The sequence below is a fragment of the Corvus cornix genome, chromosome 10 (assembly GCF_000738735.6).
Source record: "Corvus cornix cornix isolate S_Up_H32 chromosome 10, ASM73873v5, whole genome shotgun sequence".
NCBI classification, from domain to species: domain Eukaryota; kingdom Metazoa; phylum Chordata; class Aves; order Passeriformes; family Corvidae; genus Corvus; species Corvus cornix.
The window spans coordinates 12,025,699-12,047,675 of NC_046340.1; the positions used below are offsets into that span (position 1 = coordinate 12,025,699).

Below are 21,977 nucleotides of genomic sequence, written 5' to 3' on the forward strand. Positions count from 1 at the left end.
GGGGGAATCTCGGGAGGAACCTCGGGTGGAATCTCGGGAGGAACCTCGGGTGGAATCTCGGGAGGATCCTTGGGTGGAATCTCGGGGGGGAATCTCGGGTGGAATCTCGGGAGGAATCTCGGGAGGATCCTTGGGTGGAATCTCGGGGGGAATCTCGGGTGGAATCTCGGGAGGATCCTTGAGGGAATCTTGGGAATTCTCGGCGGGATGAGCGCCGGGAAAAGCGGAGGGGTTGCGGGAGGTTGCCTCGTTTCTGCTGGAGCTGGAAGCGGCATTGTCCCGCTGCGGCTGCGGCTGAGCTGGTGTTAATGAACAGCTCGTGGGCATTAATTAATGACGTCATTGATTAATTCCTGGGGTTCAGAGCCTCGGGAGGGGCGGGAGAGTCCAACAGGGAGCCAGGAATGGAAGGCGCTGGTCATGGATCAATGGATCAATGGATCAATGGATCAGTGGGTGCAATGATCAATCAATCAATGGATACGCTGATAAACTATTGTATTGATAACGTCATTAATTAATGGATAAGTCAATAGATTAATGAATTGAGAAATTGATAAGTTATTAAATTGATAAAGTAATAAATTAATTGATAAATTGATAAAATAATCAATGCATTTATAAATTAAGAAATTGGTAAACTAATGAATTGATAAATTGATAAAAGAATCGATAAATTTATAAATTAAGAAATTGATAAACTAATGAATTGATAAATTGATAATGAATTGATAAATTGATAAAATAATCAATACATTTATAAATTAAGAAATTGGTAAACTAATGAATTGATAAATTGATGATGAATTGATAAATTGATAAAATAATCAATACATTTATAAATTAAGAAATTGATAAACTAATGAATTGATAAATTGATAATGAATTGATAAATTGATAAAATAAGCAATACATTTATAAATTAATTGATAAACTAATGAATTGATAAATTGATAACGAATTGATAAATGATAAAAGAATCGATAAATTTATAATTTAAGAAACTGATAAACTAATGAATTGATAAATTGATAAATTAATGAATTGATAAATAAATTGATAATATTACCAATGAAATAATAAATCAATACTAATGAATGCAAATTAATAATGGGATCATAAAATAATGAGTTCTTTTATTAATAAAAGAATAAGTACTGTTAATAAGCTAATAAATAAGGTAATAAATTGATTTATTAATGAAATAAATACAGTTAATAATAAAATATATTAATAATAAAGGATAAACTAATACTCGTAACTACGAATTAATAAAAGAATAATGCATAAAATAACGTATGAATGAAACAATAAATATCTTAATTAACACTAATAAATAGGAATTAATAATAGAATAATGCATTAAAGAGTCAATTGATTTATCAATACAGTAATAAATGCAGGTAATAAAATCCTAAAGAAATTTGTTAATAATTAACGCTAATAATCACGAATTAATAATAGAATAATGCATAAAATAATAATGTATTAATGAAAGAATAAATATATTAATAATAAATTAATGCTAATAAATACGAATTAATAATAGCATAATGCATAGAATCATATCTTAATTTATTAATGAAAGAATACATATCTTAATAATTAATATTAATCAACACGAATTAATAATAAAATATGTAAAATAATATCTTAATGTGTTAATGAATGAATAAATATCTTAATAAATTAACGCTAATAAATATGAATTAATAGTAGAATAATGCGTAAAATAATATCTTAATTTATTAATGAATGAATAAATATCTTAATAAATTAACGCTAATAAATATGAATTAATAGTAGAATAATGCGTAAAATAATCTTTATTAATGAATGAATAAATAGCTTAATGCTAATAAACACGAATTAATAATAGAATAATGCATAAAATAATAATTAAAGGATAAATATCTTAATATTATTAATAAATACGAATTAATAATAGAATAATATACAAAATAATATCTTAATTTATTAATGAATGAATAAATATCTTAATAATTAACGCTAATAAACACGAATTCGTAATAGAAGAATGCATAAAAAATTAATGAACTAATAAATATCTTAATAATACTAATAAACACGAATTAATAATAAAATCATGCATAAAATAGTATCTTAATTTATTAATGAAAGAATAAATAATATTAATAAATACAAATTAATAATAGAATAATGTGTAAAATAATATGTTAAAGTATTAATGAAAGAATAAATATCTTAATAATTAATACTAATAAACACGAATTAATAATAGAATGATGCATAAAATAATATCTTAATTTATTAATGAAAGAATAAATATCTTAATTAACGCTAATAAGCACAAATTAATAATAGAATGGTGCATAAAATAATAATGAAAGAATAAATATCTTAACAGTAAATTAACATTAATAAATACGAATTAATAACAGAATAATGCGTGAAATAACATCTTAATTCCCTAATAAACTCATTAATCAATTTCCTAATGAGGCATTAACGCCAATGAACACGGATCAATACCGGAACGATCGATGGGATCCTGGTGATCAATTTCTGGAGCCAATAACTGATCTATTGATAAGGAGTGCCTGGGGCTGGGCGCCGATTAGCAGCAGAGTGATCGATTGATTGATTGATCGATTGATTGATCGATTGATTGATTGATTAATGATCGATCGGAGCAGCCCCGATGCGGCTGCCAATGGGGCAGGGCGGGGGCACAGGAACAACGGGTGGTGGGTATTGATCAGGGGGGATTGATCGGGGGGGATTGATCGGGGGGGATTGATCGGCGGGGATTGATCGGGGGGGATTGATCGGGGGGATTGATCGGGGGGGATTGATCGGCGGGGATTGATCGGCGGGGATTGATCGGCGGGGATTGATCGGGGGGGATTGATCGGCGGGGATTGATCGGGGGGGATTGATCGGGGGGGATTGATCGGGGGGATTGATCGGCGGGGATTGATCGGGGGGGATTGATCGGGGGGGATTGATCGGGGGGGATTGATCGGGGGGGGATTGATCGGAGGGGATTGATCGGGGGAGGATTGATCGGCGGGGATTGATCGGGGGAGATTGATCGGAGGGGATTGATCGGGGAGATTGATCGGAGGGGATTGATCGGGGGAGGATTGATCGGCGGGGATTGATCGGGGGGGATTGATCGGGGGAGGATTGATCGGAGGGGATTGATCGGGGGGGATTGATCGGCGGGGATTGATCGGGGGGATTGATCGGAGGGGATTGATCGGGGGAGATTGATCGGAGGGGATTGATCGGGGGAGGATTGATCGGCGGGGATTGATCGGGGGAGATTTGATCGGCGGGGATTGATCGGGGGGTACTGATCAGCAGGTATTGATCGGCCGCGCCAGAGCGGTCACTGATCGATTCACAGCGGCAGGAACGGCCCTGGTGAAAGGCAGGCGGTGGGAATCCCGGGAATCCAGGGAGTGGGAATGGAGGGAATGGGAATGAAGGGAATGGGAACCGAGGGAATGGGATTGTCCTCTCTGCCCGCTGGGGGAGGCCCCACCCGCGGAGCTGCTCCGGCTCCGCATCCCAAATTCCTGAGGGCGTGGAGCTGCTGGAGCAATTCCAGAGGAGGCCCCGGAGCTGCTCCGAGGGCTGGAGCCCCTCTGGAGCCAGGCTGGGAGAGCTGGGAATGTTCACCTGGAGAAGGGAAGGCTCCAGGGAGAGCTCAGAGCCCCTTCCAGGGCCTAAAGGGGCTCCAGGAGAGCTGGAGAGGGACTGGGGACAAGGGACGGAGGGACAGGACACAGGGAATGGCTTCCCAGTGCCAGAGGGCAGGGATGGATGGGATACTGGGAAGGAATTGTTCCCTGTGAGGGTGGGGAGGGGCTGGGCTGGAATTCCTGGAGCAGCTGTGGCTGCCCCTGGATCCCTGGAATTTCCAAGGATGGCTTGGAGCAGCCTGGGACAGCGGGAATGTCCCTGCCCATGGAATGGGATGATCCTCAAGGTCCCTTCCCACCAAAGCATTCCCTGATTTCCCAGCCCGGGTCAGTGTCCGACGACATCTCCATGGGAACCATCCCTGCCCTTCCCATGGATCCAGAGCGGGAATTTCCTCCAAAGCTCCGCCAGCTTCCCAATAAACATCCGGCCGAGTGAGGGATTTTCCCAGCTGGGATCAGGATCCCAACCCTCTCCTTCCTTCCCGCTTTTCCGTGCCCTGAGCAGCTCTGGGAATCCGGAAGCAGGAATGTTTTATACCTGGATCCTGCTGCTGACATTCCCATGGCAACCTCATCCCGGTTCGGAGCCGCGCGCGCCGGATGCGTTCCGGAGGGAATAAAGGACGCAGCCTGCAAAAGACACTTCCCAGTGTGTTCCTGACAGGCGGGAATTCGGGAATGCGGTGCCCGTGAATGCCGGCTCCGGCTGGATTTGGCAGGACACACAATTCCCAAGGGCTGGATGGGGCAGGGAGTGTCAGATCCAGGGCTTTGGAAGAGGGATAAACAACAGCTGGGAAAAGCAGGATGCACCACGGAGCTGGGCCGGGATTCTGGGATGGGAGGGACAACGGGAACGGGGTGGGAGCAGGGATTGGAGACTTATTCCAGTGGCACATCCCAAACTGGATCCATCCCTGCCTGTTCTCCTCGGGAACACTGCAGCCTTTTCTGGGATCCTCTGGAGTCTCCCAGGATCCACTGGAGGTGAACAGGAGGGGTTGGGGAATGGGAAAAGGCTCCTGGAACTTGGATTTTCCTTTGGTTTCCCAAGATACCGGGATCCTGAGGGAATCCGGGATGCTGGGAAGTGCTGATGGATCTCATGGGAGCACGGGGGAATTGTGGAGGGCTGGAAAAGGGAATGGGATGGAGCAGGAATGGGAGACAGGACCAAGATTCCCATTCCCTGCTCGGGTTTTCTGGAGAACAAGCAATTCCCAAGGGATGCTCCCACGGGCAGCTCGTGGAGGTCGGGTGAGCCCCGTGGTTATCCCAGGATCTGGGCTCGGCAGCTCCATGGAAATTCGGGATTCCGTGGGCAGCCAGTGCCGCCGGAACGCGGCTCGCCCCTGCAGGATCCCGTTCCGGGACGCTCCGTGAGAGGAGCTCTCTGGGATGAGGAGGCTGCAAGTGCTGGAAGCACGGCAGGAGCTCCCGAGAAGGGGATTTTGCGGGATTTAGGGCCGGCTCCGTGTGCTGGGCAGGCTCCGGAGCCATGGGAGCGGCGGCGGACGCGGAGTGGCTGCGCTGGGTGACGAAACAATTCGGGAATATCGCCGGGAAGGACCGGGAAATCAGCCTGGAAGAGTTCAAATCCGCCCTGCAAGTGAAGGAGGTGAGGGATCCTTGGGAAGAGGGGAATGGGATCCTTGGGAAGAGGTGAGGGATCCATGGGAATGGCTCCAGAGTTTTCTCTGCCGTCCCCCCCCACCCAGGTGAGGCCCTGCCTGTGGAGCTGCTCCAGCTCCGCATCCCAAATTCCCAAGGACCTGGAGCTGCTGGAGCAATTCCAGAGGAGGCCCTGGAGCTGCTCCGAGGGCTGGAGCCCCTCTGGAGCCAGGCTGGGAGAGCTGGGAATGCTCACCTGGAGAAGGGAAGGCTCCAGGGAGAGCTCAGAGCTCCTTCCAGGGCCTAAAGGGGCTCCAGGAGAGCTGGAGAGGGACTGGGGACAAGGGATGGAGGGACTGGGAATGGCTTCCCAGTGGGAAAGGGGAGATTGGGGTGGGATATTGGGAAGGAATTCCCGGCTGGGAGGCTGGAATTCCCAGAGAAGCTGTGGCTGCCCCTGGATCCCTGGAATGTCCCAGGCCAGGCTGGATCCTGCTGGGATAGCGGGAGGTGTCCCGTGGGAATGGGCTGAGCTTTCCGATCCCTTCCCAGCGCGATTCCCGCCGTTCCCTGACTCCCCGCTCCGTGGGGAACGTTCCCGTTCCCGCAGTCCTTCTTTGCCGAGAGGTTTTTCGCGCTCTTCGACTCCGACGGGAGCGGCTCCCTGAGCCTGGAGGAGCTGCTGGGATCCCTGCGCCTGCTGCTCCACGGGAATTCCATGGAAAAGCTCCGCTTCCTCTTCCGCGTGTACGACGTGGACGGTGAGAGGAGGGAAAGCGGATCCGGTTGGGTTTTCTGGGATAAATTTGGGATTTGCTGCGCTCTGAGCATCCCGCTTTGGCCGGGATGAGGCCGCTGCCCTCGCTCCCTGGTGGGAGTGGCAAAATTCCATGTGGAAGCCCAGGACTCCGTCGGTCACGCTCCAGGATTTCCCTGGAAGCGCTTTTCCCAGGAAAAGGAGCGGGCTCTGCTCCAATCCCAACTCCCCATCCCAGTTTCCTGGAATTGTGGGATCGTTTGGGTTGGAAAAGCCCTCAGAGATCAAATCCAGGCATTCCCAGCACTGCCGGAGCCGCTGGGCCTGTCCCCAAGCGCCACATCCGGGATGGGGACTGCGCCCCTTCCAATGGCACCCTTTCCATGAAGGAACATTCCCAAATATCCAGCCTGAGCCTCCCCTTGGTGCCAATTCCCGTTATCCAATCACTCATTCCTGGGAGCGGCTCCTGACCCACCCAGGATATTCCTCCCTGTGAGGAAAATTCCTGGATTAGAGGTGCAGGATGGAGACTCCATGGAATATTGGGATCCTGCTGCCTGTTCCAATGGCACCCTTTCCATGAAGGAACATTCCCAAATATCCAACCTGAGCCTTCCCTGGGTGCCAATTCCCGTTATCCCGTCCCTTGTTCCTGGGAGCGGATCCTGACCCACCCTGGCCCGCGAGGAAAATTCCTGGATTAGGACTGGAAAATTATGATGGAGCTGACTCCGTAGGGCCGTGGAATATTGGGATGCTCCCGATTTCCCAGGGAGCGGCTCCATCGACGCGGAGGAGCTGCGGGTGGTGCTCCGGGAGTGCCTCCGGGAGAGCTCCATGGCCCTTCCCGAGGAGCGGCTGGGAGCGCTGAGCCAGGCCCTGCTCCAGGCGGCCGACCGGGATCACAGCGGCTCCATCACCTTCCCCGGAGCTCCGGGAGCAGCTGGAAGCGTTCCCGGAAATCCTGGAGAACCTGAGCATCAGGTGAGGGGGAACTCGGGGATTTATGGGCGAGGATTCCATGGGGAGCCCACACTGGGCTTGGGAACAGCTGGAGAACCTTGGGATTGGATCAGGGGTGGGTTGGGATGGGGCAGGGTTTGGGATTTGGGATGGGGCAGGGATGGATGCAGGGATGGGGCAGGGTTTGGGATTTGGGATGGATGCAGGGATGGGGCAGGGTTTGGGATTTGGGATGGATGCAGGGATGGGGCAGGGTTTGGGATTTGGGATGGATGCAGGGATGGGGCAGGGTTTGGGATTTGGGATGGATGCAGGGATGGGGCAGGGTTTGGGATTTGGGATGGATGCAGGGATGGGGCTGGCTGCCCTTTCCCATCCCGCCCCCCATTCCCATTTCCCAGCGCCGCGAGCTGGCTGAGGCCCCCCGCTCCCACCGAGCGCCGCCTGTGGCCGCGCTGCTTTTCCCGGGACTTCTGGAGGGAGCGGCTGTGCTGCTTTTCCCGGGAATTGCGGGGGGCCCGGCTGTGCTGCCTGGGCGCCTGGGCCGCTGTCACCGCGCTGCTGGTGGCCCTGGGGGCCCTGCGACACCGCGAGCGCGGCCCCGCCCTGGCGCTGGCCCGGGGCTGCGGCCACGGCCTCAACTTCAACTGCGCCCTGCTCGCCGTGAGTGCCCGGGGCGGGGGACACGGGGGGACACGGGGGGACACGGGGGAGGGAGCCGGGAAGGGTCGCGGGACACCCAGGAGGGACGCTGCTCCTAAAGTTTCCCATTGTCCCCGACATCTCCCATTGTCCCCCAACGTTTTCCGTCGTCCCCCGGTACCTCTGCTTGCTCTGGCCCCTGCCCTCACCTCCTGCCTGTGTCGCTGTCCTTGTCCCCGCGCTGTCTCCTGCCCTGCCCCGCTATTCCCCGCTGTCCCCCCGCTGTCCCCGCTATTCCCCGCTGTCCCCCCGCTGTCCCCTGCCCTGCCCCGCTATTCCCCGCTGTCCCCCCGCTGTTCCCCGGTGTCCCCGCGCTGTTCCCGGCAGGCGCTGATGCTGCGGCGCTCCCTGGCGCGGCTCCGCTCCACGCCGCTGGCGGAGCTGCTCCCGCTGGAGCTGCACGTGCGGGGCCACGAGCTCGTGGCGTACCTGGTGCTGGCGCTGGCGGCCGCGCACTCGGCAGCGCACCTGGCACACAGCGGTCAGTGCCGCCCAGTGGTGGCCCCGGAAAGGGGCTGGTGTTCCAGGGAAGGGGGCTGGTGTACCAGGGAAGGGGGCTGGTGGCCCGGGGAAAGGGGCTGGTGTACCAGGGAAGGGGGCTGGTGTCCCCGGGAAAGGGGGGCTGGTGTCCCCGGGAAAGGGGGCTGGTGTTCCCGGGAAAGGGGCTGGTGTTCCAGGGAAGGCGGCTGGTGTACCAGGGAAGGCGGCTGGTGTACCAGGGAAGGGGGCTGGTGTTCCCGGGAAAGGGGCTGGTGTACCAGGGAAGGGGGGTGGTGTTCCCGGGAAAGGGGCTGGTGTACCAGGGAAGGGGGCTGGTGTCCCCGGGGAAGGGGCTGGTGTTCCCGGGAAAGGGGCTGGTGTTCCCGGGAAAGGGGCTGGTGTTCCAGGGAAGGGGGCTGGTGGCCCCGGGAAAGGGGCTGGTGGCCCCGGGAAAGGGGCTGGTGTTCCAGGGAAAGGGGGCTGGTGGCCCGGGAAAGGGGCTGGTGTACCAGGGAAGGGGGCTGGTGTCCCCGGGAAAGGGGGCTGGTGGCCCGGGGAAAGGGGCGGTGTCCCGGGTGGGCATTCCCGGGTGGGCATTCCCGGGTGGGCAGCGGGAGGGGGGCCCGGAAAGGGGCTCTGCGGCGCTGAGCTGTGCCCGCTGTCCCCAGGCCTGGCCCAGGGGCCCGGGCAGGTGGCCCTGGGCGAGTTCGTGCTGCGGCCCCGGCCGGGCTCCGGCGGCGTGGCGGGCACGGCCCCGCAGAGCGGGCTGGCGCTGCTGGCGCTGCTCCTGGCCATGGCTCGTCTGCTCCCGGCCCTGCGTGCGGCGCGGCGGCCACTTCGAGGTGATTCCCGTGGGAATTCCCGCTTGGAACCGCGGCGGTGCCGTGCTGGAAAAGGGGGCGCCGGGGGCGGTCCGTGGGTGCCCATCCTGGGGCTGCCCCACGGGGAAGGGGAGCTGGGTGCCCCCGGGACCCCCTTGGATCCTCCGCAGTGTCCGTGTGGGATTCCTGGGATTTGCTTCCGACGGGACACAGGGAATGGGCGGAATGGGAATATCCCACTGCCAGAGGGATATCCGGAAGGGATTCCGGGCTGGGCTGGAATTCCCGGAGAAGCTGTGGCTGCCCCTGGATCCCTGGAATGTCCAGGGCTGGCTTGGAGCAGCCTGGGATAGCGGGAAGGTGATGGGTTTGAGGTGCTTTCCAAGCCAAATCCCGGAGATTCCAGGATTCCCTTGGGCTGCCTTTTCCCACGGGGACACCCGGACAGTCCCACTGGGAAGCACCCTTTGGCTCCAGCACTTCCCATTCCCATTCCCATTCCCATTCCCATTCCCATTCCCATTCCCATTCCCGTCCCCATCCCTCAGGTGTTCTACTGGAGCCACCTGTCCTACATCTCCGTGTGGCTCCTGCTGCTCCTGCACGGGCCCCACTTCTGGAAGTGGTTCCTGATTCCCGGCTCCCTGTTTTTCCTGGAGAAGGTGCTGGGCTGGGCGTGGCGCCGGGCAGGGGATCTGCACATCCTGGAGGCCAACCTGCTCCCCTCCAAGGTGGGAATCCATCCCAAATCCCAAACACCCCAAATCCCACATCCCAAAGATCACACATCCCATCCATCCAAGCCATCCCACATCCCAAAGATCCCAAATCCCACATCCCAAAGATCCCAAATCCCATCCATCCATCCCTCCATCCATCCATCCCAAATCCCACCATCCAATCCGTCCCAAATCCCACCCATCCCAAATCCTATATCCCATCCATCCATCCATCCATCCACCCATCCACTCATCCCAAATCCCATCCACCCACTCATCCCAAATCCCATCTATCCACCCACTCATCCCAAATCCCATCCATCCACCCATCCCACATCTCACCCATCCCAAATCCCACCATCCCTGAGCCCATCCCACCTCTCCTGGGACGCTGGGAATGAAGGAACAAATGACCATGGAAAAGGCAGGGATTGCAGTGGGAAGTGAAAGGAATTCCTTTATTTCCAAGCCTTTTTTCCTACTTTTTCCAAGTGAAAACTCACGGAACAACCAGAGCAGAACAAAACCTCCTGGAACTCTGAATTTTTTCCCAAAATTCCGCAGTTTGAGCCCAGTCTGAACTGGGATTCTGTGGAATCCCAACTGGGCAGGGAATGCGGAACAACCCCACCTTCAGCTCCCATCCCTGAGTGTTAAATCTGGAGCCGGAACGCGGAATTTCCGCTGCAATTCCCGGGCCGGAGAGCAGTGGAAGGTATCCTTTGGCTATTCCCAGTTTTCCCGCTCCCGTTTTCCTGCAGGTGACCCACCTGGTGATCCAGAGGCCGAAATCCTTCCACTTCCAGCCGGGGGATTACGTCTTCCTGAACATCCCGGCCATCGCCGCCTACGAGTGGCATCCCTTCTCCATCAGCAGCGCTCCGGAGCAGCCGGGTCGGGCCATCCTTCCCTATTTTCCATCCTTGGAATGCTCTGCATTCCCTGGCATCTGTCTTGCATCCCCACGGTGATGTTTTTGCAGCTGGGATGGGGCTCGGAGCGATCCGAGGTGGTTCCATGGGATGAGGTGGGTTTGAAGTTGTTCCCGATCCAAACAATTCCAGGATTTTGGGTTTTATCCCACAGAAACCCTCTGGCTGCACATCCGGGCCCTGGGCCAATGGACCAACAAGCTCTACGAGTACTTCCAGCAGCTGGAATTGCGCGGCCCGGAGCCGAATCCGCCCGGGAAGAGCCGGAGGGAGCGGAGGAGCCGGCACTGGGAACAGGTCAGCGGGATTGGGATCAGAGCAGAGGGACTTGTCCAGCTGGATGCTGAGTGGATCCCATGGGATCATCCCAGTGCGCAGCCGGGGTGGCCTCCGGGGAATCCCTCGGGATGAACATTCCCTGCCTGTCCAGCCTTGAGGGATTTTGTGTCCCATGGAATGGGAATTTGTGCCCCATGGAATGGGAATCTGTGCCCCATGGAATGGGATGTTGTGTCCTGTGGAATGGGAATTCATGTCCCAAGGAATGGGAATTCGTGCCCCATGGAATGGGAATTCATGTCCCAAGGAATGGCAATCTGTGCCCCAAGGAATGGGATTCTGTGTGGCCCTGCTGGAGGCCCAGCAGATCCCTGGGAACATCCCAGCGGTGATTCCCAGCCTTTGATCCCCAGGAAGGCTCGCAGGGAGGATCCGTGGCCACCGGCAGGGACGGAGCCGTGGAGCTGACGGCATTCCGAGCCCCTGGAGCGGCATTCCCGGGAATGGACGCGGAGCAGGGGGTGAGCCCTGCCCCCGATCCCAGGGGACGGGGAGGGGTCACAGCCAGAGGATCCCTGGAGGGATGATCCCAAATGGGATAAAGCTCCTTCAAAAGCTCTTGGGGAAGAAATTCCTTGGATATTGTCATGGCATGGAGAACTGGAATTGTGTGTGCAGCCTGGTGGGAATAAATCCAGAGAATAAAACCCCCAAATCCCAGGAATTTTGGGAGTGCTTGGGAAGGGGGCACGGTCACTGCTCTCCTCTCCTCGCAGGGCTCCGGGCCGGGGCAGAGCTGCAGCGTCAAGGTGAGGAGATTCCGGCCTTTCCTGGATCCCGGGAAATGGGCTGGGATCAGCATTCCGGGGCACCCCATCCATGTGCCCGACCACCCCATCCATGTTCCCACATCCCACCCACGTTCCCATCCATGTTCCCACACCCAATCCATGTTCCCACATGCCATCCATGTTCCCACATCCCATCCATGATCCCATCCATGTTCCTGAACATCCCATCCATGATCCCACACCCCATCCATGATCCCATCCATGTTCCCAGATCCCATCCATGTTCCCATCTGTACTAGTTTGAAAACAAACCAGTGGGAGGCACTAAGTCAGAATAACAATTTAATGGAAATTAAAGAAAAAGGGAAAAAAAAAGGTAAAAGAAAAACACTGTCAAACTGACAGAGTCAAGGTACAACCTGACACCCTGTTGGGCAGGGTGGTGGTAGCAGTCTGGTAGAATGGTGGCTGCAGTCCTCTGAAGCAGTGAATCCTGTAGTAAAACAGTCTGCTCTTCCTCAGGAAGTCCAATGGTGGCTGTGTAGCTCCTGTCCTCTGGAAATCAGTGGGAAGCCCGTGTCTCTGGTGTTCAGCCTCAGATTATATCCACGATGGGATGCTTGGTTCCTCCCTCTGGGTGGAGCATCTCACAATGGGGTAATGAGTCATGAGGCCAAGTGTTGATTAGGCTCATTAACAGAAGATAGTCCAGAGGGAGTTATCTCTGAGTCAGGCGGCAGGACAATGATGGGCAATTAACAGAAAGATAGTCTGGGGGGAGGAGGCAAGGAAACACTGCCCCACCTGATTTCAACGGCTGATGGGGATGGTAATAGAATACACTGCAACCCAGGACAGAAGCTTTTGACAGCACAGATTTATTTGCAAATTCAAACAACCCTACTGGTTTTTTTCCCATTTAAATTTGTTGTTTCCCTCTTGGTTCCTAACAGAGACATCTCCCCTTAAACAAAAAGAGAAAATATGCATAAATATCACATTTGAAAAATGTAATAAAAACCCATTTGCCACCTTTCCCCCCAAAGCAGCAAACCATTTGCACAGCAATGCCCAGGCCATGCTTCTCCTCCCCACAGGCTCTGATGCTACAGAAACACAAAAACCAGGCTAAAAATCAGTCCCTACTTCCATGACATCCCCTGATTTCAGCTGAGAGCAATTTCCCTGAGATGGATTTCCCCAGCTGGGAATACTCAGCACCAGTTCTCCTCATTGTCCTGGACATTTCTCCCCCTAAACCATTCCTTTCCTCTGAGGACAGGAGTAAATAGCACAATTTGTTCCCACAGAAGACTGGCTGCTCCTGAAATGTGAAGAAGCTCGTGGCAAATGGGCAGAACGTTAGGAATAAATAAGAAAAACAGGGCAGCAGAAATGATCTCCCACAATGACTTTTCTCATTCCTTTAAAATGGGAAATGGCCTTTGCTGGGCTCACAGGAATCCAGACACAGCAGATTTGCAAGTTGCAGGGGAAAATAATGGGTTATCCGCTGTTCGAAATAAAAACTGGAAAGCAAAATGTAAAGACAGAGGCTCCCACAAACAGGCAGCAATTTAAGGAAATTGTATCAGCCAGGGGACAGGAGATGTTTGCTATAGCCATTTAAACAATAAATTGCTTTAAATTTGTAAGTGAACCAATGAAACACTAAATTTCACCCCATTTTTTCAGGAAGCTGCTGCTGCACCCCAGCAGGCATTAAATAATACACACTGTGCTTGATTTTACAAAAACAGTTTAATCCAGTGCCACTTTGTGTCTGAAACTCCATCTGCCCAGAGATTCACCTTTGCCAGGTGATATTTCGTGCTCTCCCCCTGCCTACAGCAGAGTTTTCCCTCTGCAGATTAATCTGAGGCTCTTCAGATGCTCAGGAGAGTTAAATGAAAGTGGTAAGTCATGACTTCGAGCTGAGTCTCTCTTGCTGCTCCTCAAATTTCCAGAAGATTCCGTGCAAGTGAGGTGACAAAGCTGCCCCAGCCAGATTTCAGTGGGAATTCCCTGAGCAAAAGCAGAAGAGATCTCACTGGTCTGAATTCCTTGTGAATTTTCAGACCACACAGTGACCTAGGACAGCTTTTCCCAGAAGAATTTCATCCTTGCTGGGACGACACAAAGAGGAGTTTCCATCACCACAGCAACCACCAGAGAGAAGATGAATTAAACAAACAAAACTTGGGTTGGAAACACTTTCTGAAGTATTTCAGGATTTCAGCCTTTGGGAGGTGGCTCGGATAGGAACACAAATCTCTGACCTAAGTGAATGCCTTATCCAAAAGGGTCTTTAATTCTGGTTTTTCCTATCTTTTCAGGCCAGAGAGGAATTTCAAGAAACTTTCACAACCAAATGTGTCCAAAGAAGGTCGCTCAGAACTGTTTTATTTCAGTAACAAAAGTCCATGAGTTTGTTGAATAATTTCTTATTTGTTCTCCTCAACATTTCACTTCCTAATCAGCATTTTCATTCCCAGCCTGACAAGCTGATTGATTGTTTTTGTTATCTGTCTCAGAGCTTCATCACTGAATTTTGAAGTGAACTTATAGGGTGAATAAATTCAAAAGATGAAGTGGTTGAAATTAGAAATGTTCAGATTTAGGACCACATTACAAAACTTCAGCTTCTTCTGTAACTTTAAACCATTACAGAGGTGCTGAAGTGCCAGGACTTGTATTTTGTAGAGCACGGCAAGGCCCAAGTGGCATTAAACAGAACCTATTTGAATTTCCAAAGCATTTCACACCCACATTAAATGCCTGAGCAACTCTGCTCCTTCCTTTATCTCCAAGAAGAGTTAAACTGAGATTTTTTTTGGCGTAAGAGGCAGAAACAAGTGACTGGAAACATGGTTCTGTGTTGGTGAGGGTGAGTCCCCACCCCTCTGGAGATGGAAGGTGATATGGCAGAAGTCAGCAACTGCTTCTGTCTGGATCCCCTTGAGCACAGACACATCCAGGAATTCACTCCATAAACTTAGGGGATGATCCAGTTAACTTTTCTGGTTAAGTGCATGCCTGGCACCAGCTCCAGAAAATCTTTGCCATGGGAAAAGAAATGTCCCATCACCACTGCAGCTTTCCAAAGTGCTCTGAGATGGAGCCTTGTCACTAACAGAGTTTTGCAATCCTCCAGCACGGCAACACCCAAGATTTTCTTACCTCTGCATATGAAAATGTTGCTTTTCCAGAGTTTTATAGACAATAAAATGTTGGGACCAGCACTGGTGATCCACGGGTGATCTATGATCAGGTGAAGAAGGCACAGAGCAATAAACAGGTGGTTCACTTACAGTCAGAAACCTGGACAACAGCACCTCAAGGAAACCCTCAGAGAAATCTGGGAAGAGATGGAGCAGGAATGATGGCAAACACTGGCTCTCTAAACGAGAATAAATTCAGTTTTCGAGATGCTGTGGGCAGAGCAAGACAGGATCCTATCAGCCTACCAAAAATACTTCATTTACCTCTCTGCCAAGCATTAAAACTGGTGAGAAGAGAGCAAAAGCAGCTCTGCGATGGGATCATGGCAGAAGATGTGGGGTAAGTGAGGCTGGAAGAGGCTGAAGCTCGAATGGGCCATTTCCACACCAAAAACCCCAGTGAAGCAGAGTTTGGTGATGGTTCAGCTCGGTTGAGTCACTGAAGCCATCCAGAGATGGCTTTAAGCATCTAATTTTACCAGCCCAACACACCAAATTTTCCCACAAAACCACCAGGAAATGCTGGTGTCACACTCAGCTTTGGGGCTGGGCTCTCTCCCCCCTCCAAAGCCAGAGGTGCTGCTATTCTGGTATCAATTCCTGTTAGTCCCATACAGATGTTAGCACCAAAACGTTACCAGAATCATTATGTTATAAAGAAACAGCTAAAATACCTCTGGCCAGAGAAGGAGGAAATCAGGTTGTTGGAACAAGGCAGAACCCCTTTCATATGAGAGTGCTTTTCCACCAAACAAAAAGCACTGAACAGAGGCTGTGTCAGACAAATGCAAGATGAGCTAAACTTCACAACAGATTTCTCCCTGCAAGAATAAAATCTCTGTCCACACAGAATGTCTGTAGTGTTTCACATTAACTCAGGGCACTCAGATCTAACAAACGTGGCAAGCTCAGAAATAGGTGCCTGTAAACTCTAATCTCCTTTCCAGAGTTCTGTTTTTATTAGCAGGCTGTGGCTTCCCAAGCTGTGTAGCCAAACAGGAATGGATTTTATCCAGGACTTTTCCCCAGGAATGCATGCTGCAAATGCTTTAATTCAAATGTCAGGGAGGGAGAGGATTGCACCTGAGCAATAGTCAAAGGCTGGGACAATATGTCAGTGGAGATACTTCCTTAATGCCACTACAAAGCCTATGGAACTACCCACAGCTGAGAATCACCAAAAGCAGCTTTAATAAGCTGAAAACTCTGTTAGAAGGTGTTCACAAAATGCATTAAATTTCTCTGTGAGTTACTCAGCAGAGTGAGGGAATCTGCTGTTGATGGAGTTGCTGAAAACAGCTATTTTGAAACCCCAGCCAACACTCAGGCTCCATGCAAAGCCTCTGCTACAGAGAATTTCTGTCTTGAGCATTAATTTTCATGCCTGAGAAGTAGTGTTACATATTTTCTCCTCATTTAGCACACCTGAGAACAATGAACGCTGAAAAAGGAACTGGATGCTTTGTAAGTTCACCCGAGGTGATGAATACCTCAACTCCACTGCAACAATAGGACACGTCTGACCTGCACCCCTGAAAGGAGTGATGAGCAGACATGCACATCTTCCTTAATTACCTCTCCTTTTAATGTGGCAAAAAATGGGAGGCAACTTGAGGGAGAAGCACTCAGTCAGTCAAACCACAGAGCAGTGGAAAGGTCAGATCCTCACAGCCCAAACATCGTGAATTACAAGAAATATAAAGCATTAAAATTCCAAATGGCTGCTGACAGAGGCTTTAATGAGAATGCAAAAAGAGCCAGCAATCTGTCCTCATGACAAAAATTGTAATGAGAATGTTCTCCTCTAAGTCTCTTCAGTGAGGGAAAAGTGTTTCTGTGCCAGGACCGTGAAGGACTCAGCTCCTGTTTGCACACTACACAGTTCAGGAAACTCACGTGACCGACTGATTCGTCCTTTCCCCATTCCAAAATAAATACTGAGAGGTCTGGCCTGGCTTCCACCTGCCCTCAGCCACCACTCCTGACTCCCACTGGGTTTGTAGAACATCCCAGTTCTGGGCAAGGAGCAATTGGAAAAGATGCAGGAACAATGACAAATGAGAGCTAAGCCAGCCTAGATCAGTGGTAAGACTTGAACCCCCCATTAAATCACTGCTAGCGAGGCCAGCAGAGGGACATGGTGCTATTTTTCCTCTGGAACGCTCCAAAACCCCTTGGAAGAAGATCCCAGAGCTCAGCCTCAGCCCTTCCCAGGCACCAGAGATGGGCTGTGCAGGGAGCATGGCTCTGTTGGCTCGTTCCTGCTCCACTCACCACCCCAAAAGCACCCAAGTGACTCCTGCAGCCTCCATGAGCTCCAAGAAGTTCCAGAGTCCCAGCTGGCATTTCTGGACTTAACAACCCTTGTTAGAAATGTGCCTGGTGATTTCCATTCCATGTGAAAGGCGTCTCTGTGCTGATGTCCCTCAAACACGCTCAGGAGAGCAGCAGCTCCCGAGTGTGAAAGTGTCTCACTCTGCTCCTGGCTCCCCTACGGTGCCTTTCATCAAGGACTTAAGAGTAAGTTTGGCTTTTTCTAAGAACAAGAAAATAGATTTTTGGGGGCTTTTGGTTTGGATTTCTTTGTGGTTTTTTGGGGGGGGGGGGGGATTTGTCCCTTTTGCTTTGGTTTTTCTTTGGTATTTTTAAAAATCGATCACAAACCATTACCAGCTTTTGGCAAGAGGCAGATCAAAAACATGCCTTGCTCCAAGGTGATTACACCTTTAATAACCACATCATTACCACCATGAGTGGATATAACAAGTCCCCCTTTCCATCTTTGAAAAATAATCAGGATATCGTGGTGCTCTACCACTGCACTCCCTCCTTTTTCCCCCTCTCCCCCTGCCTCCAGCCCCACAGGAAGCAATCATTTCTATGCAAATACTGGGTAATAGAAATGTAACTTCTCCATACCCTGCCTTTCCTTGGGGAAGCCAATCTGCCGGCTCTGGATACACAGAAAGCACCGAGCTGCAGAACTTATCTGATATTAATGGTTTCTGCTTCATTTACATATTCATGGCTCGCTTCCTGTGCACACTTTATTGTGGAGGAGCAGTCACCACCTCATTTCCAATATTCCCAGGAATAATGAGAGGTGACTGCTGCAAACCCTACCCCTGCAGGTTCAGCTCAGAAACCACTCAGAAAACCTCTTTTAAAGCTCCTGGCAGCTGGGAGGGAGGAACATTTAATGGCAAAGTGCCCCAAATTCCCTGTTCTCCATGGGCTGAAGCCCTCAGTGACCATTTTGGGCTAAACCACGAGGAACTGGCCTGCTCACAGGTAGCACGAGGTCACTTTGCTTGTCCCCTCCTCCTCAGGAGTGGAAACACGGCAGGTGTGGATAATTATGGACAGGGATGACCAGCAGAGAGGGTTTCTGTCATCTCCATCACTCTGCAAAGCATCTTGGCCCCTTGAGTAGGGAAAATCCTGCTGCTGAGGCAAATATCCCCCACCAGCAGGACAAGCTGCCAGGTTTAGGCCCAAAAGTCCTATTTTTTTCCTATTTTGTCCCTTTTTTTCGTGATCCAAAAGGTCCCACTGGGGGTCTTGCCATGGGAAGGAAGAAGAGGCTCTGCCCAGCACCACACAAAGCCTTCAATGCTCCTCCTGAATGCACAAGCCAGGCTGGATTCATTTCAGCCCAGCTGCCAAAAATCTGTCTGTCTTCCTAAAAAAAATTAAACTTGCTGGGAAAATGATAAACAGGGTGGAAATTTATTTATGAGAACCTTTGGATTAATACACAGGGTGCTGATCTCAGCACGCTCTCCAGAGTGTCAGACTTAAAAACTGAGCTGTGCTTTGCAGCTTTTTCGTATCTCTGCCCAACTACCAGAAGCAAATAAATAAATAAACAGCCAGAACCCTCTGTGTAAGAACAAATGTCTCAATCATTACTCCCAGGGAGCTTCTACACATCCTACAGTCACACACGTGCCTTGATCTCCTCTCATTTTCAAAGGTCAGCAAGAAGCAGCTCCAAAAGTTTCAAGAGCTCCAAGAGAAGAAGCTCCAGAGGTTTTGTCTCTCTAAACACCACTGGCATTGCAAATCCTCTCACTGAAAAATTCTCTCCTGTGAGGGTGGGGAGGCCCTGGAATAGAATTCCCGGAGAAGCTGTGGGTGTCCCTGGATCCCTGGAATATCCAAGGCCAGGATGGGGCTTGGAGCAGCCTGGGACAGTGGAAGGTGTCCCTGCCTGTGGCAGGGGTGGAATGGGATGAGCTTTAAGGTCCCTTCCAACCCAAACCATTCTGGGATTGTGGGATTCTGCGATCCAAGATAAAATACAGGTAGACAACAGAAACTTATGGCAGAGTCTGAGCACCAAGGGTGTACTAAAAGTAAAAGACATGGTGAATTGTTAAGCCAGCAATTAAAGAATAATATCCTTCACCTTTTAAGATAATGCATACACGTAGAAAAAAAATTTCTCTGTCTGAAGAATAACTTTTTCTTCCAGCAAGAACTGTCCAAAGGCATTTACACAGGAATTCCTGCTTCCTGTAGCTTCTATATGAAAACTGATAACTGCACTGAAGAAGTTAAAAAATGGCTCCTAAATTAACTCCTAAAGAGCTACCAAAATCTTCATATTAAATTTAGCAGATGTTTTTTTCTTTCTTTTCATCAAAGCCCTTGGTTGTACTTCACCTGAACTTGCTCATCTCTCTCATCTGCTCCGTGGGGAGTGAAATGAAACCCAACTCATTGCTTGGGGTTGATGCAGTGCCTCAGCCTCCCTCACCAGGCTCACATTGCCATTAATAACTCAGCCCTACCTCTAACAAAAGATCAAATTTTCAAAAGAGAAAACAAAGAAGTAAAAAAAAAAGAAAAAAAAAATCAATGCAGAGGTGTCATTATCTGAGGAAACAAATAGGAAAAAAATCCCTTTTTGCAAATCAAGTAGAAATAAAGTGAAGCAATGCCTGAGTCAGCAGTTTGCAGCCAACCTCCCTCCTCCCTTAGCGGCTTCTGGCTCCACAGGTGTCTCCTGGTTTTTATTATTTCTGTCTTCACTGTTTGGTTTGGGTTCACTTTTTGTTCATTTTTGGTGCCTGATGTGCTAAGTCAGCAAATTCTCCCATCGACCTGGATCTGCCACTTGTCCTGCAGCTGGAGAACCTCAGCCCCTTTTTTTGGGAAGAGCTGTGACCCCTGCTTGGTGCTGCAGCTGAGCCCAGCCCCTCATTCTGGCTGGGAAGCGCTGAGCCCTGCTCCAGCTGGGTTTGGAATGGCTGCCAGCGTACTCTGCTCACCTTGTGGGAATTCAGGAACATCAGCCTAATTAAAATTGTTGTTGTATTTGTTTTGCCAGGCTCTCCCTTTTATCTGCACCAGAGTGGTTTTGCCTCCTCACTTCAAGAAGCGTCTGTGGGTGGAAATAGTGAGTGATAGATTCAAATAATGAGGCTCTAAACGACTACAAAAGACTTTACATGGCTGTGAATCATCCATCTCCAGTGCTGCATTATTCAGAAATTAATGCAACCCTATAAATGAATAATGATTTAAATGTACTTTTAAAAATTGTTAATGCTCCAGCACTTTTTCCTTCTCTACATAATCAGAAAATTGATTATGACTACGACTAGACCTATGTTCTTAATTTAACTTATGTAATGGGGATGTAAAAAAGGCTTTGCAACAACAGTGGAAATGGAAAGATTTCCAGGAGACTGGAAATGGGTTTCTAACCTTCAGAATTCCCTAGCCAAACTCAGCTGATTTCAGGGGGAATTAACACCAAAAAAAGCCTCCTGGAAGGCTGTAGGATCTATAGAAAACTGAATTATTGCCAAGGCTGAGGAAAAAGATCCAAAATACATTGGAATATATGTCAAATAATAAGGATAAGGATCATAAGGATAATATGAGTCCAGAAGGTGTTTTGCTCATTATTTGTTTTCTCACATTACTCTTTCTTTTTTAAAAAGCAAGTTATTAGGAGAATCCTGAAGCCAGGAGATGTGTGAACAGTAGAAACAACACAAACTGATTCCCAAGTATTCGTCTGAGGATGATTCCCATGTATGAGGATGATTCCCATCAGCATTATCTGATGAAAAATAGAGGGTGAACACAACTCAGCGGGGTTTATAAAAGGATCTGTTTTCCAGAGCAGCTGTGGCTGCCCCTGGATCCCTGGCAGTGACAAGGCCAGGCTGGACAGGGCTTGGAGCAGCCTGGGACAGTGGGAGGGGTCCCTGCCCATGGAAGATGGGTGGCACTTGAGGATTTTAAGGTCCCTTCCAAACCAAACCTTTCTGGGATTTTAAGATTTCACTTCTCACTCTGGGTTTTCATTTTCAGCAATAATGATTTCTCCATCTCTCTTTGAAACCACCTTAGTAAGAGACTCCAAACTGGTTGAGGCAGGGAGTTCACACACAAGCCACAGAGAATGGTTATTTATCCTTCACAAATCAAGGATGATGTGACATCTTTGGTCCTACCCTATTAATTCTATTAAAATCACCAGAATTATTCTGGTTTTAGGAGGGTGGAGGATGTGAAATTAGAACTGGGGCTGTGCATTTTTACTGAACCCTATCTGAGCAACACATCAGCTCTTCTTTAGACACGTTTCAAAATAGATATTATGTAAATTATTAAATGCTTTTCTCCTCAAGTCACACTGGGAATTTTTCAGGAGCAGACCAGAGATGAGAAATTGTTCTGTTCACACAAAAGCAAGTGATATGTTACAACCCTCTCCACCAGACGACAGCTGAACAGGGTTTTCTCTTGTGCAACAATAAAATTATAATGGATCCGTTACTTAGTGTTCCACTGAAGGCAGACACTTCAAAGACTCTTCAGCCCCAGAAGATGGTTTCAATAAAGTCATCCCCCACCAGGAATGGTTTATATTCTGCAGGTCTCCATTAAATAATCATAAATTATTGATGCCATAAAGGACACGGACTGTGCTGAGGCTACAGCCACAGATGTCCCCTCATTAAAACCTTGTAAAAATCACTGC

The 21,977-nt window shown here is 49.6% G+C and overlaps 2 protein-coding genes across 2 annotated transcripts in view; both read left to right on the forward strand.

Annotated features, from left to right (window-relative positions):
* LOC104683866 overlaps positions 1–4,131 on the forward strand; it is a 13,661-nt gene extending 9,530 nt beyond the window's left edge. The window contains exon 6 of the mRNA XM_039557791.1: positions 4,015–4,131. Within this exon, the coding sequence (XP_039413725.1) occupies positions 4,015–4,131 (117 nt within the window). The remainder of the gene's footprint in view (positions 1–4,014) is intronic.
* On the forward strand, positions 3,919–11,954 carry NOX5 (NADPH oxidase 5). Its single transcript, XM_039557792.1, is given in 13 exon segments — positions 3,919–5,313; positions 5,917–6,067; positions 6,839–6,990; positions 6,992–7,050; positions 7,431–7,692; positions 8,059–8,212; positions 8,880–9,007; positions 9,009–9,053; positions 9,581–9,763; positions 10,513–10,645; positions 10,838–10,980; positions 11,376–11,483; positions 11,739–11,954. Coding segments are annotated over 13 exon segments (1,854 nt in total). The 5' UTR covers positions 3,919–5,193.
* Positions 11,955–21,977: the final 10,023 nt, after the last annotated feature.